The sequence below is a fragment of the Dromiciops gliroides genome, chromosome 2 (assembly GCF_019393635.1).
Source record: "Dromiciops gliroides isolate mDroGli1 chromosome 2, mDroGli1.pri, whole genome shotgun sequence".
Taxonomy (NCBI): Eukaryota; Metazoa; Chordata; class Mammalia; order Microbiotheria; family Microbiotheriidae; genus Dromiciops; species Dromiciops gliroides.
In genome coordinates, this window is record NC_057862.1 from 530,155,735 (window position 1) to 530,169,858 (window position 14,124).

The following is a 14,124-nucleotide window of genomic DNA, read 5'->3' on the forward strand; positions in this document are numbered from 1 at the left end:
GGCTTCTCCACAGTGAGCTTTATGGGCCCCCGCTCCCTCCCCTGCAGAGCTCACGAGTTCTGCCAGCTTTTGTGCACAAGAATGCCGGAGCCCCCTGGCCCCCAACGGACGACCCAAAGCCACCTCCCCAGCGCCACAGGCTGCAGTTGCCCTAGGCAGTCGCACCTGGGAACAAAGGCCCCGGAGCAAAGGTCTCCCTGCCCCGGGCCACCTCACCCAACCTGGGGCCGGGGAGCTGGACTAGGACGCCTGGCAGGGTGGGAGGGAGAGGTGGCCGGGAGACATACTCGCAAACTGCGAGAAGAGCAAGATCAGAGGGAACCCCCTTTGCCTTGGATTTAAGAGCGACGAAAGGCTCCTGGACGCCCCTTCTTGCCTGTCTGACTGACTACAGGCGAGCTGCCTTAATGAGCCCCTTCCAAAGGGAGCCAGTAAAAGTCGGAAAGGATTTTTATACACTCACCACTTCAATCAGGCGATTGGGGGGGGGGGGGGTTAGAAGGAGCGGGGGGGGGGGTACTTCGGAATGAGAGAGGGAGGGAGTTTAGGGAAGGGGAGCTAATAAAGGTTAATTAACAAATAATAACAAAAATCTTTTCCTTTAAAATAAAAACAAACAAACAAAAGCAAACCCCTCCACCTTCAGCAGCGTTAAATCTCGTCCCGAAGGTTTCTGTGCAGAAATGCAGTCTGGCTCCGGTCGAAGACTTTGCAAAGCGCAGGCTTTATTTTCCCAGCTCTTACAAATAATATTTACCTTTGTGCTGTTTCACATCTTTATACGGTTAAGCACGTGTTTGCCCGTGGTTTAATATTTGAAGGAGCCAGGGCAGTGTAATAAGCAAACGACTCGGAAAGCCCCAGAAAGACCCCACTGCTTAAAAATCTATTACTTTTCAATGTGATATAAATGTATTTTGCTTCTGCTCAGAGCAATTTCCTAGTTTACTCTTATTAAACTGGGAGACGGCTTCGCAGCGTTCCTTGATTTATGAAACACATACTAGATTCATTAAAACCTTAAAAGATTTAATACATTTTATCAGGACATTAAATCTGTGCCGTCTTTTTAAATCAAATACCTGCCATATTTCATCTCCCACACCCTGCACACTTATTTAAGAACAGGAAAATGTGGCCTGACAAACATTATGGCTGTTTCGGGCCTGATTTTTTTAAGTGGCATGAAAGTCCTCCTCAGTGGGATTTACAACAGGGCCCCTCCCTAAATCTGTCCTTCCGGAGAATAAGTGATTCCCTTCTTTGTGAGCCAATCCATTTGGATGAGTTCATGGTCCCCAAACTGTTTCCATCAAGGATAGTATAACATAGCACAAGAGGTATCTAGATGAACTCCGTTTCTTTCAGACAAGGAAACTGAGGTGGAGGGAGGCTGAGTGGTTTGCCTCAGGCCACTTAGCTAATTAAAGTCAGAGCCTCAGTTCAAACACAACTTTCCAAACTTTCCGCCCAATGTTCTTTGTATTACACCACACTACACATCTTTCCATTAAATGGAAATGAAACCATTTATCCCAAAAAGTCTTCTCTTTCTGAGGTTTCTGACAACTTTATTTCTGCAGACCCGGGCGCCAGATTACAATGTGTAAAGAACGAGTGAGTATTATGGTTGCTTTGGAACATTGCCTATGGTGGGCATTTCTGATTTAGCCACTTGGAGATATGACATTCCCTCTAAAGATCATAGACTCTCAGTCATAGATCTAGAGGTGGAAGGGATCTCAAAGGTCATCCAATCTAACCCCTTCTTTTTTCAGATGGGAAACCCACCCCCCATGGAGGTTAAGTGACCTGCAGTCAGTAAGCAGCAGTCAGAATTTGAACGCAGGTCCTCAGACTCTGAACACAGTATTCTTCCCACTGTGCCATGATAAAATCTAGAAATCACTCTGAGCTTTCTGTAATGGAGTCAGAAGAGACATCACAGCCACCACTCTCAACTTCCTAAAGAAATAATCCTTATTCTGTTTTCTCTCAAACTGCTCCCTCCAATGTTACCAACAATCTTCTTCATTGCTAAAGCTAGGAACCTTTTGCTGGCTTCCAGCAGGTGGTGAAGTGGATAGAGTCCTGGCCCTGGAGTCAGGAAGACCTAAGTTCAAATCTAGTCTCAGACACCTACTAGTTGTGTGACCCTAGGCAAGTCACTTAACCCTGTTTGCCTCAGTTTCTTCATCTGTAAAATTAACTGAAATAGGAAAGGGCAAACCACTGCAGTATCTTTGCCAAGAAAGCCCCAAATATGGTCACGAAGAGTCAGTCATGATTCAACAACAAAATCCTTCTTTACCCTCTCTCTAGGCATCCACAGGCCTAGCATTTATTTCCATTTTTCTTCTCCTCTCCAGGGTTGTATCTTGGACATAACAGAGTATAAGCTACCTTGATGCTTATTATTGGATATTTTCAGGTGGAGGCTCTATGCCCACACTTGTTGAGAGAAGCATGATCTAGTGGAAAGTGCAATGAACTAGGAGTAAGGAAAGATCTACATTTGAAGCTATTCTGTCTGCCTCAGTTTCCTCAGCTTTAAATGGGGATAATAATAGCACTTAACACCCAGGGCTGTTGAGAGGATCAAATGAGATCATATTTGTAAAGCACTTAGCACAGTGCCTGACACATGGTAAGCACCATATAAATGTTAGCTATTATTACTTAACCTCCCTCAGCCTTGGTTTCCACTTGCACGTCAGGTCAATAAGCATTTATTAGGCTATCACTCTGATCCATAAAATGGGGACAATGGTAGCTCCTATTGCTAATAATATTTATTATCAGTGTTACTGTTAATAATCATTAATGCTGATATTGCTATTATTGCTATTGCTATTAATAATGTTAATGATAACAGAGTTGATCTGAAGATCAAATGAGAGAACATATGTAAGTCTCTTTACAAACCCTAAAACAATATGTCCATGCCAGCTATAGTTATGTCATAGAGGGCATTCTTGTTCAAGAATCTGTCAGAATAGATGGCTTCTGAGGAGTCTTTCCTTTCCGTGTTTCTATGATTCTGAGAATTAAGTCTTCACAATACTCTCACCTGTTTTTACTAGATATTGATGCCCTTTTTCTCCCTGCCCCGCCCCCCATGACACTCTGTGGAAGCTACCCTAGTTATTCATCCACAGGAAGGCTGAGGAGCATACACACATGGCAGAGACTCCTAGTGACAACTCTCTGTAAATGGAAAACCACTGGTCTAGATTTCTCTGGCTTCCATCTTTACTGGTCTCCATACTTGGAATATGGGAGTGGGCAAGATTCCAGTAAGGCAAAAAGTCCACTAGTAGTCTTGCTGTTCATTTCTTTTACTGTCTTATTGGCAAACTTGCATGGTCTAAATGGAGACATAACCTCTCATGCTTATATCAGGATGGCTTTCTGTAAACTATTTCACTTCCCTCTGCCTCAGTTCCTCATCTATAAAAAGAAGAGGTTGGACTAGATGGTCCGGGACTTCAAAGACCATCTAAGCCACCCAGGTCCTCTGGACTCCAGAACCAGTACTCTTTCCAGAGGTGGTACAAAGGATAGAGCCTTAGGACTGGAGTCAGGAAGACCTGAATTCAAATCCTACCTCAGACCTCAGGCAAGTCACATCACCTCTATCTGTCTCAGTTTCCTTAACTGTAAATGGAGATAATAGTAGCACCTACTTCCCCAGGTGGTTGTGAAGTTTGAATGAGGTAATATTGTAAAGTAGTTAATGCTTATTCTCTTCCATTTTCTACTTTCCCATTTGTCACAGACAGGATTTGAATTCTTGCTAACACCAAGGCCAACCCTCTATGGATTGTGTCATATCACCGCTATTTTACAGATGAGGAAACTGAGTCTCAGAGATGTAAAATGACTCGTGTAATATCACATAGCTGATGTCATGCCCACGTGTTCCAGTTCTAAGACAGGCAGTTGTGGAAAGTGCCCTTTCTATGGTGACAGGTCACTATTGGTGGAACAATCTACCCAATATGGGACCTGCACATTTTCGTCCTTCAGAACCATTGGCCGGGGATGCTAGTCAAAAGACTAACGTTGAAAAGGGAAGAATCCTTGTAAAATGAACCGCAGCCTAATTGAATGACTTTTGTCATTCTGCATTCTGAATTCCTAGAGACAAACCATTGGAAGGACCCTAAAGAAATCTTAAAGACGCGACCTTAAGAGGCAATAGTTTGTCCTCTCAGAACATCATAGATTGATTGCCCTCTCTTTCCATTCTACAGCAGGTATGTATAATAGAAAGAGCATTGGATTTGAAGTCAGAAGGAAGGATCCTGCTTCTACAACTTTCTTTGTGGATTCTCCTCCCCCTCCCCCCAATTCAACAGACATTTATGGAGATCTTGCTTTGTGCCAGGCACTGTCTGTACCTTAGTTTGTAACCCTGGGCAAGTCATAATCTCTCTGAGCCTGTTTCCTTATCTATAAAATGGTCTCCAATGTCCCTCCCAGTTCTAAATACTACGAACCCAATAGGGCTCGAGCTGCCTCTCCAATCCAATCGACGTAACGCTTCCCATGCCTTGCCTGCTTTTCTTCTCTCCGTAAAATGAAGGGGTCGGATGATTTCTATTTTAGAGAGAGCCTGAGACCTCGGTTTCCCTGTCTGTGATTGGGGAGACTTGATCCCTGCACCCTGGGCTAGGGCCATCCTCCTCCTTTTCCCCCATCTTCACAACTTTCCAGGATAATTTTTCCCCCCCCCCACCCACTCCAATAAGATTCCATCCATTCATTCCTCAGGGTCTCCTCTCCTCCCTCCCCTCCCAGCCCCCGCTCCGCCCCTCGCGGAGACTGGTGGAGCCGAGGGGCGGACGCCCCCTCGTGGCCGATAGGGGCCGGTGACTGCTGCCGGCTGCAGAAGTCCGGTGGGGGGCGGGGCAGGGAAGGAAGGCTTAGGGAGAAAAGGAGACACAGAATTCTGCCCCCCGCGCTCCTGATGACGTTTCACGCCGGCGACGGACCCGGAAGGAGGAAACGTGCTGTGCCGAGCGGAGTGGCAGCGGCTGCCCGGGGAGGGAGCTCGGACAGGTACTGAGCGCCAGGAGGGACAGCTTTAGACGCCGCCCCGTCCCGCTCCCCCAACTCTCTCCCCTCCTGCTTCTTCTCTCCTGGGGCCTCTCCTGACCCCCGCCTCCCAAATGGGGCTCCCACCCTGTGGGGCGGGGATCTGCAAGTCCACCGGCCCCTCCCGACTCCTCTGTCACCTCCCGCAAGTCTCTGGGCCTCAGTTTCCTCGCTGTAAACGGAGGGGGGGGGGGGATTGGACTCGAGGATCCCTGAAGCCCTTTCCACTCCTGAACCTCCGTGTTCCAGGGCCCCCTTCCCTCCTCTGTCTCCCGACACTCGGTGCTCCTAAGTGCCTCCTGCCCCCCGACATTCTCCGGTCCACCCTCCGCCGGGACGTGGTGTATGTAGAAGGACCACTCCGGAGTCCAGGCTGTTGCGGCCAACGACCCGGGCAGCGTTTGTCTCAGGGGCGACATAAAGGGATTAGTCATAACATCGTACTTTTGACCGTAAAAAGTCACCCTCCTCCTCTCCCCCGTTTTATAGATGACGAAACTGAGGGCCAGGGAAGCGAAATGACTTGGAGATGATGCCGTAGGGAGTAAATAAATCAGGAGGAGCGATGGACTCGGCGCACTGAGTTCAGCTCGTACCGCAGACACGAGCTGTGTGTCCCGGGCACTTCTCTATACCCTGGTTACTGCGCCTGTGAAACGGGGATAATAGCGCCTACCTCCCAAGGCTGTCGTGAGGATAAAGTGAGATGTGAAATGCTTTGCAAGCCTAAAAGCACTATATTAATGCTAGCTAGGGTAAAGTTCTTTGCAAACCTTAAAGCGCTATGTTAACTGGAGGGCAGCTAGGTGGCACAGTGGATAGAGTACACCCTGGCCTGGAGTCAGGAAGACCTGAATTCAGAGCTAGCCCTGTGATCCTGGGCAAGTCACTTACTCTATTTGCCTCCATTTCCTCATTAGTAAAATTAGAAGGAGAAGGAAATGGCAAACCGCTCCAGTATCTTTGGCAAGAAAACCCCAAATGGGGTCACGAAGAGTCAGACACAACCTGAAAAAAAAACAACCCACTAACCAAGAGTAAACTAAACAAAAATGCTAACCAGTATAAAGTTCTTTGCAAACCTTAAAGCACTATGTTACTAGCTAATGTAAAATTCTTTGCAACATTAAAGCACGATTTAAATGCCACCTAATATTTAATTGAAGAGCCGGCATTCAAACCTGGAACTCGTAGCTCCAAATCCAGAATGCTTAGCCCCACCTTTAACCATAAGACACTCCGACCTCTGTTCCGGTCTGGCTGTTCCAGTCCAGATAGGGACTGTTGAATTAAAAGACCTCAATCTTGGCTTTTTTGCAAGTTTAAGCTAAAGCTCTTGAAGATACTTGCTGCCTATTTCTTTACCCATTCTCATGTCCACCTTTTGATGTAGGGACAAGAAGGTAAAATTTGCTGATATGGACCCAATGCAGGGAGCACACCAGCCGTCGACTAATATATCCAAACTATTCCTTCAGCACTTGCCAGTATAGTTACAGTGACCCTATTTTCCAAATTAAAAATCATTACACATGGTTGGACAAAGGGTATTTCTTCCTCAAGGCCTCTTTCAGAGTATACTTTCCTGGTTGGAAAACTGGACAGTCCTGGCAATTCTAAGTGGTGGCTGCCACATTGATAGCTTGCGTACCCTCTCAGAAAGAACGTATTTTGTTCAAACAGCACCATCATGTGAAAAATGGTCTTGGCGATAAATCTCCTTGGATGCTAAGGGCCTGTGGGAGTTACAAAGGCCATTGCCAAAAAATAAAAGCGGTAATAACTGCTCTAAAGCTTTCTGATATCTAAGTCCAGCTGGATATTCGAGGCCAGACTCTCAACTTTCGAGCCCCTCTTTCCTGTCTGAACAGATATCCTTGGGGAATAATCAGCTATAAAGTGTTATTCAAGTAGCATGTATAAAGCCGTGCTGTGGATTCTGTCATTTTCCCAAGTGACAGAGCCCTACCCTATTAAGGGCCAAATGAATAATGGGGGAAAGGAGAGAGGAGGAGGCACTCTAGATAATCCTGCCCTGGAAACCCTGCTGTGCACATACTGTCTATCACCCTAGCATGTGAAAAGAGTAAATAACAGTTTCCTTTGAAATAGCCTGCAATTAGCATTGGGTGGCTCTGGCTGGAATTACAGAGCCACAGTCTCCTGTTCATTTGACATCCTGTATAATTTGGTCACTCAGCACTTGCAGCTGGCCTGTTCCCCCTTGACAAATACATGTCACTTCAAACTGTGCCATAGGAAGATCCTAGTTGAAGCACCAGACGGTGTTTAGCCAGAGGAGAAATTTGGGGAGGATGCACACGATCATTGTTTTCTAGTATTTGAAGGATTATACTTACTTTGCTTGGCCCCAGAGGACAGAACTAGAAGCCATGGGCAGAAGTCACAGGACAGCAGGTTTCTGCTCAATACAAGGATAAAGCTTCTTAACAGTTATACCTGCCATCAAAGTGGGTTGGGCTGCTTTGGGAAGGAGAGCATTCTCATTCACTACAATCCTTCAAATAGAGGCTGGATCATAACTTGTCATTATTGTAGGAGAGATGCTTCTGGAGTCCTCTGGAGCTCCTGAGATCCTGTGTTTGTTTGGGGGCCCCAGAGCTTACTAGAAAAGGATGAATCTGAATTCTGCTCTATGCTCTCCCTTGGATTATAGCTGTCTCTGGCACCTGCCCTACTTTAGAGACCTGTGGAATACAGTTCTGGACTTCTTAGGAGATAAATGTTCAAGAGTTTTCTTTCTGCCTATTCTTAAATGACACTCCTCAGGGGCCATTTAAGACTAGACTTTGAGGTAAAGGGCAAGAGAATTGGAGGCAGTCTAATAAACATAAAGACTCTGGATAGGTTTTGTAGTAGGGGTGGCATATAGATAAAGTGATAGTTTAGATCCCTCTAGATCTAGTCAGTGAGGCTGAAGGCTCAAGTCAAACAACTCAGGGTTCTGGCTGTTTTAGCAAGAATAGAAACTTCCATCCTGGGATCGTTTGATTTCTCATGCCCAAGGAATCTGCATTTGCCCTGGTGATTCCCAGAGACAGATTCAAATGCAAAATGTGTAGAGGATGGAGCTAGCCCTTTGCAAAAGAGGTATCTTTATTTTCCTTGAATTTGCTCAAGGGGTTGTTTGTCTTTATTATGCAAAGCCACTCCTTCCCCGGATACTTTGCATTTATGGACTTCTATTACTTGATGTTTCTTCGTATTTTTGATGATGTGGACTTCTTAATATTTTCTCTTAGACTTTTCTAAGCCGCTCCCCTCCATTCCCTTAAATCAGGTGAGAGTAGTTGCCAATTTAGTTTTTGGTTCCACTGACAGACATTACAATTAGAACAGCCCCAAATAGGCGGTCATGCATGATGCAAGGTATGCACGGTGGTGAAATACTGTTGTAGCTGTTCTCCTGGGTCCTAACCATCATGTGTTTGTTTCCCTACACCCCTTCTCTAGGGTAAAAGCTTCCCAATGGCGCAAGTAGGGGCAGTGGTGGCTGTGGCGACTAGTTTCTTCTGTGCAGCCCTCTTCTCAGCTGTGCACAAGATTGAAGAAGGGCACATTGGGGTGTACTACAGGTAAGAGGAAGGGGCAGGGCTTACCGCTCTTGGAGATTCCTGACTTTTTTTGCCCTCGGGGCAGCCAGTGCTCCGTTCTGGTTTTGTTGGTTTGCCTGGGGGACGGGAGCATTCTATTAGGTCGCTGCTCTGTAGTAACAACTACTGATAGATCTATTTATATATCCAGGGTGTCCCAGAACTCTTAGTGCAGTATGGAGCTTTCACAGCTTAAACCTGCACCCTAAAACTTTGGAGACACTATAGATAGCCACATTCAGGTGACACTACTGATGCCAGTGTTAGTCATAGTAATAGCTCACATCCAAACAGAGATATTTCCTCATGGTAGGCCTGTGGAGTGGGTGACTCTAGAAGTAGCCTTCCCATTTTGCAGATGAGGTAGCTATGGATCGGAGAACTCGCCCAGTATCACAGGAGTGGGATTTGAACCCAAGCCTTTTCTCTCCATCTGTGCTGGTTCCAAGGCAGAATGAAGAGAGCACTAGGTTTGAAAACGGTTCTAGAAGTCAGTTTTCCATTCACTTGGCCTAAAAGGCTTCTTTGCAAGCTCCTAAGTTGCCCCTGAAGAAGTCAACAGAGGCACCTGCCCTTGATGGCCAAAGGAGAGGACAGTTTTCCCACCTTATTTAATCAAAATATTGACTTTGGGACCCTTCTTAAAAATTAGGTGTGTGCCTAATGGAGGAGACTTTCTGGGGGTTTCCTGTTTGGAATAATTAAGCCATTCTATTGTCTGTACTTTTAACACTGTTATCCAAAATGATTTAATCTTGATCTGCCTCCTCATGGTGGGGGCTCAGAAAGGACACCATTCACTGCAAACTCTGAAAGGTCCTACAGTGCTGGGGGGGCTTGAAGTATGGTCTGGGGATGGGCTGTGTCTGTTGTTCATGGGACCAGCCAGATGCTGGGATGTTTGCCCAGAGGCTCATCACCAGAAGGTTTGCTGCCAGATGACTTTTTTTGTTTGTTTGCTTCTAGCCACAGTCACTCCCAAGAACCATCTACTAAGGAGTAGTCCCCTTGCTGGTGAAGCCTTCAAAGCCCTTCTCAGAATCATGTTTTTAAATGCACAAAATCAAATACATAGCACGTCAATTATATTGAGACACAGTCAGCAAAAACAATTTCTTTTAAGCTCCCAGGAAAAGAACCTCTGCCTACACTAAGGCATGGGTCAGAGGAGGGAGCTTCTGCCCTAACAAAATCACAGATCCTTGGAGAAAATCTTTGATTTCAGAGTTAAAATGCAGTCCTGTTATTGAGCCTTCCTTTTGTGAACTGAGCTGTAGGTACCATCAGTCATAGAGTGAGGACTTAATGAGCAGTGCTTAGCAGCATCCCATTCAACAGTCCACACCTGATTTTTAGTGTTTACATTGGCTTCCCTTTCCCCACATACTCCTGTTCCACTTCCTTTCACCATCAAATTAAGGGAAAGAAACTGATTTTAATATCCATTTATGCACCACAAGATGGGGAAGGTAAATCTATTACCCAAGAAATAGCCCAACTATATTACAAAGCCACATAGAAAATGGGCTTTTTTTGATTGGCCACATCCCTCCTCCCCAGCATCATTAAGTGTTGACCTGGATTCCTGCTTTCAGCCTCCCTAATGGATTACCACCTCCCGGCTCGCCATTGAGTACCACTTGTGGCAAAGCAAAACCAGCTTCTACTCTTAGCCCAGCTTGTGCCTCATTACAGATAGCATGTGTGCCCACTTCATTCCTAACAGAGGCACGGCTCACTCGTCAGTTTGAGACCGGCCATTAAGAATATCGACACTGCCTAATACATAAGGATTGGCTTGAAGGGACAGCAGGGGAAAAGAAAGACCAGAGGAGGCAGAGTTGCCAAGAAGAAGGCTTATGGCACTCTGTAGAAAGTTTGTGTGTTCGGTGTCTGTGGTTGTTCCAAGTTCTCGGGCTCCTTTTGGGAGCCTTTGGCTTTAACCCAGCCTGCCTCTCTCTCTCTTCCTTTCCTGCAGAGGTGGTGCTCTGTTGACCTCCACCAGTGGCCCTGGTTTCCATCTCATGCTTCCTTTCATCACGTCGTATAAGTCTGTGCAGGTACTTTGGTGCATCTGTTGTGATGCTTGCATTTGGGTGACTATGTTGGGGGATTTTTTTTTTCTTGTCGTTGGGTGGGAAAAAATACCTCTTTGAAAACTAACTCATGGGACTTTGATATCCAAGAAATACAAGAATCTTGTAGACATTCACCTGGAATCTTCTCTGGCTCTAACAGTTGCTACTTGGGCCTCCTGGCCCTGGCCTGTCTCTTCTTCCTGGTCTGTCAGTTTAGAGACATCTCCATGGCCTCCATCTTCTGGGATATCCTAAGCTGAGGTTTCTTATTTCACAGCAAAGTAAGCCAGACAAAAAATGGGAAGTGAAAGTTAAAAAGGGGGACTTACTCTTTACCTTCAGGCAAACCTCAGTAGAGAAAAGTCTGAGATGAGTATTGCTTAATTAGGATTCAGCTTTGCAGAGGTGCTCCTGTGCTCACAAGGTCCTGGAGGCTCCATGGACTAAATAACTAGACCAGCTTTCCCAAGCATCCCCTGCATGGTTTTTCTCCTCTTGGTACAATGCAGTCAATGTGATACAAAATGGAGTTAGAGATAAGGTTAGATAAAAGGGGGTGGGGGTTGGGTAGCTCACTATGATATGATGAGGCTGGACTAGATCAAAATGGCTTCCCCTGAAGGGACCCCCCCTCATTCCATGGGCGTGTCCCAGAGTCACAGAATGTTGGAGCTGCAAAAGACCTTCCAGAAGAGGGAACTGGAGGACTGAGACCTAGAGGGAGGAAGCCCCTTGCCCAAAGTCACACTGAATTAGCAGAGTTGGGACTCCAACCTAGGTCTCTTGACTCCCAACTTAATGTTCTTCAGGAAAGGAGAATGAAAATGAGTGGGGGAAATGCCCTGAATGGCCTTCTTGGGGTTTCCCCTTGGAGTGCCCATGGCCGTGTCCAGTAGGGTTCTAAAAGGTCATTCATAGGGTGCTTTTCTTCCTGTGGGGTCAAAGGCCCTTTATATCACTGACCCAATAGGGGAGGGCCCGCCAGTCTCACTGCTGACTTACAGATGTAGAGAATTGTCTCAGGATAAGATGTTTGAGGTGACAAAGCAGTGCTCTTGGCTCCCCCCTCCCGTTAAAACCTTTTCTGTTTTCTCTCTGCAGACCACCCTCCAGACAGATGAGGTGAAGAACGTGCCTTGTGGAACGAGGTGAGGAGCCAAGAGTGAACCCTGGGGCCCCAAGAAGTGAAAGAACAGGTTTTTAGTGGTAGTGGTTTGTCTTTTTTTAATTCCTTTATGACTCTTTTCCTCCTCTTATCTCCCTGCACTTTGCCCTGCTTGCTTACCTTGCTTGGTTTCCTTGCTGCAATAAATAATGGATAAGTCAACAAATCCCTTTCAGAATCCTGGTTGTGTGTTCAGCCATATGTTTGCCACTGCAGGAGCTCCAAAAGCAGCAGTTGCAGCAGCTGCAGCAGCATCATCATCATCATAATCATAATAATAGCTTGGGACAGCTAGGTGGAGCACTAGCCCTGGATTCCGGAGGACCTGAGTTCAAATCCAGCCTCAGACACTTGACACTTACTAGCTGTGTGACCTTGGGCAGGTCACTTAACCCTCATTGCCCTGCAAAAAAAAGAAAGAAAGAAAGAAATTAATTATGTATCAGTCAATCAGTAGTCATTTATTAAATAAGCCTTTGCGTGCTCTGTGCCAGGCCCTATGCTAGATACCAGGGGTACACAGAAACCAAATAATCCTGCATGTCAAGGGACATACTTCTTTCTCGTGGGGGAGAAATGTACATAAATGTATACAAAATAGATATCCAAGGTCAACTTGAGGAGAGGACTCTGGTGGCTGGGGACATCAGGAAATGCTTCGTGTAGAGGGTGGCTTTTGGTCTGAGTTCTGAAGGAAATAGAGGATTCTAAGATGCAGAAATAAGGACTGAGATGGTCTCCAGCCAGCCAAGGGTTCAACGATGGGAGATGAGGTATCCTATGAGAGGGACAGCTGCAAGGTGAGTCTGGCCAGACTCCCAAGTTCAAAGAACCACATTAGAAAGGTAGCTTGGGGCAGCTAGCAAAGGGCTATAGAAGCCAGACAGGTTTTTATAGCTTATTTTAGAGGCAGTAGGGAGCCATTGGGACCTTAGTGAGAAGAGGAATGACATGTTCAGATCAGTGCTGGAGGAAGAGTCTTTGACAGCTGTGTGGGGAGTCAATGAGGGGGCCTGCTCACTCATCCGGCTGAGTTGTAGAGATAGAAATCATGAGATTTCCTACTGATTGGATATGATACATTAGGTAGATAGAACAAGAGAAGAGGAGGAGTAAAAGTGAGGTCGCAAACTTGGGTAAATGGAAGGTGCCCCTGATAAAAATTGGGAAGTTCGGGAGGGAAAGGGGGTGAAATATGGAGAGAAAGGTAACTTGTTTTGGATATGTCAAGTGGGAGGTGGCTGCAGGACATCCATTTTTGAGATGTGAGACTGGAGCACGGGAAAGAGAAGTAGCTGTTCATGCTGAGCTGACTCCTCTCCACACATTAGTCCTCTGTCTTTGCTCAAGTTTAGTATTTAGAACAATATAGCTTTAGTCTTGCCCCCAGCCTTACTCATGCCTTCTTCCTCTGCACTTAATGACAAGCCTTACACTGAATGTAAGGCTATATTTCTGAAGTTGCCATTGGGATTGTCACTTTCTGGGAGCAGTCTGGCTGCTAGGGCTTACTTACCTTCTTTTTTTCTGGAAAGAATTGGGTGCTAGTTGTTTTAGCGAAAAGGTGCTGCTACAACTCTGAAGGATTTAGGGAAAATGCTCAAGGAACTTAATAAATTGGGGCGGGGGAGGGTTGTTTTTGTTGTTTTTTTCCCCATGATGGTGTCTGAATACAGATGGATGCATAATTTTTTTGTTAGCTCCTTTTTCTAAAGTCTTTTTTGTCTGTTTTCTTTCACAACCTGACTAATGTGGAAATGTTTTGCATGACTACACATGTATAATACTGAATTGCTTGAGTTGTTGAGGGGGAAGAGGTAGGGAGGGAGGGAGGAAAAGAATTTGGAACACAAAATTTTAAAAATCGATGTAAAAATATGTTTTTACAAGTAATTTGGGAAAAAAAATAAAATTCTAAATAAGAAAAAATAAACAAAAAAAGGTACTTCTAGCCCAGGAACATATGCCCCCCAATTCCCAACTCCCAAAGGTGACCATCAGATTACCTTTTCCACATTGCCTTAAGGTTTCTCTGCCAAGGCAGAGGTGGCATCATGTAGGGTGAAGGGCACTGGACTTGGAGTCGAGACTAAGGCTCAAATACTGCCTCCAGCCCAAATAACTGTGTAACGCCAAGTATGTCAGTTCACTTCTCATGATCCTCAGT

General features: G+C 45.8%; 1 protein-coding gene across 1 annotated transcript in view; it reads left to right on the forward strand.

Moving 5' to 3' along the window:
• Positions 1-4,980: 4,980 nt before the first annotated feature.
• Positions 4,981-14,124, forward strand: part of ERLIN2 (ER lipid raft associated 2) — a 29,428-nt gene continuing 20,284 nt past the window's right edge. The window contains exons 1-4 of the mRNA XM_043984403.1: positions 4,981-5,064; positions 8,575-8,696; positions 10,693-10,774; positions 11,894-11,940. Coding sequence (XP_043840338.1) covers positions 8,590-8,696; positions 10,693-10,774; positions 11,894-11,940 — 236 coding nt within the window. The 5' untranslated portion in view covers positions 4,981-5,064; positions 8,575-8,589. The remainder of the gene's footprint in view (positions 5,065-8,574; positions 8,697-10,692; positions 10,775-11,893; positions 11,941-14,124) is intronic.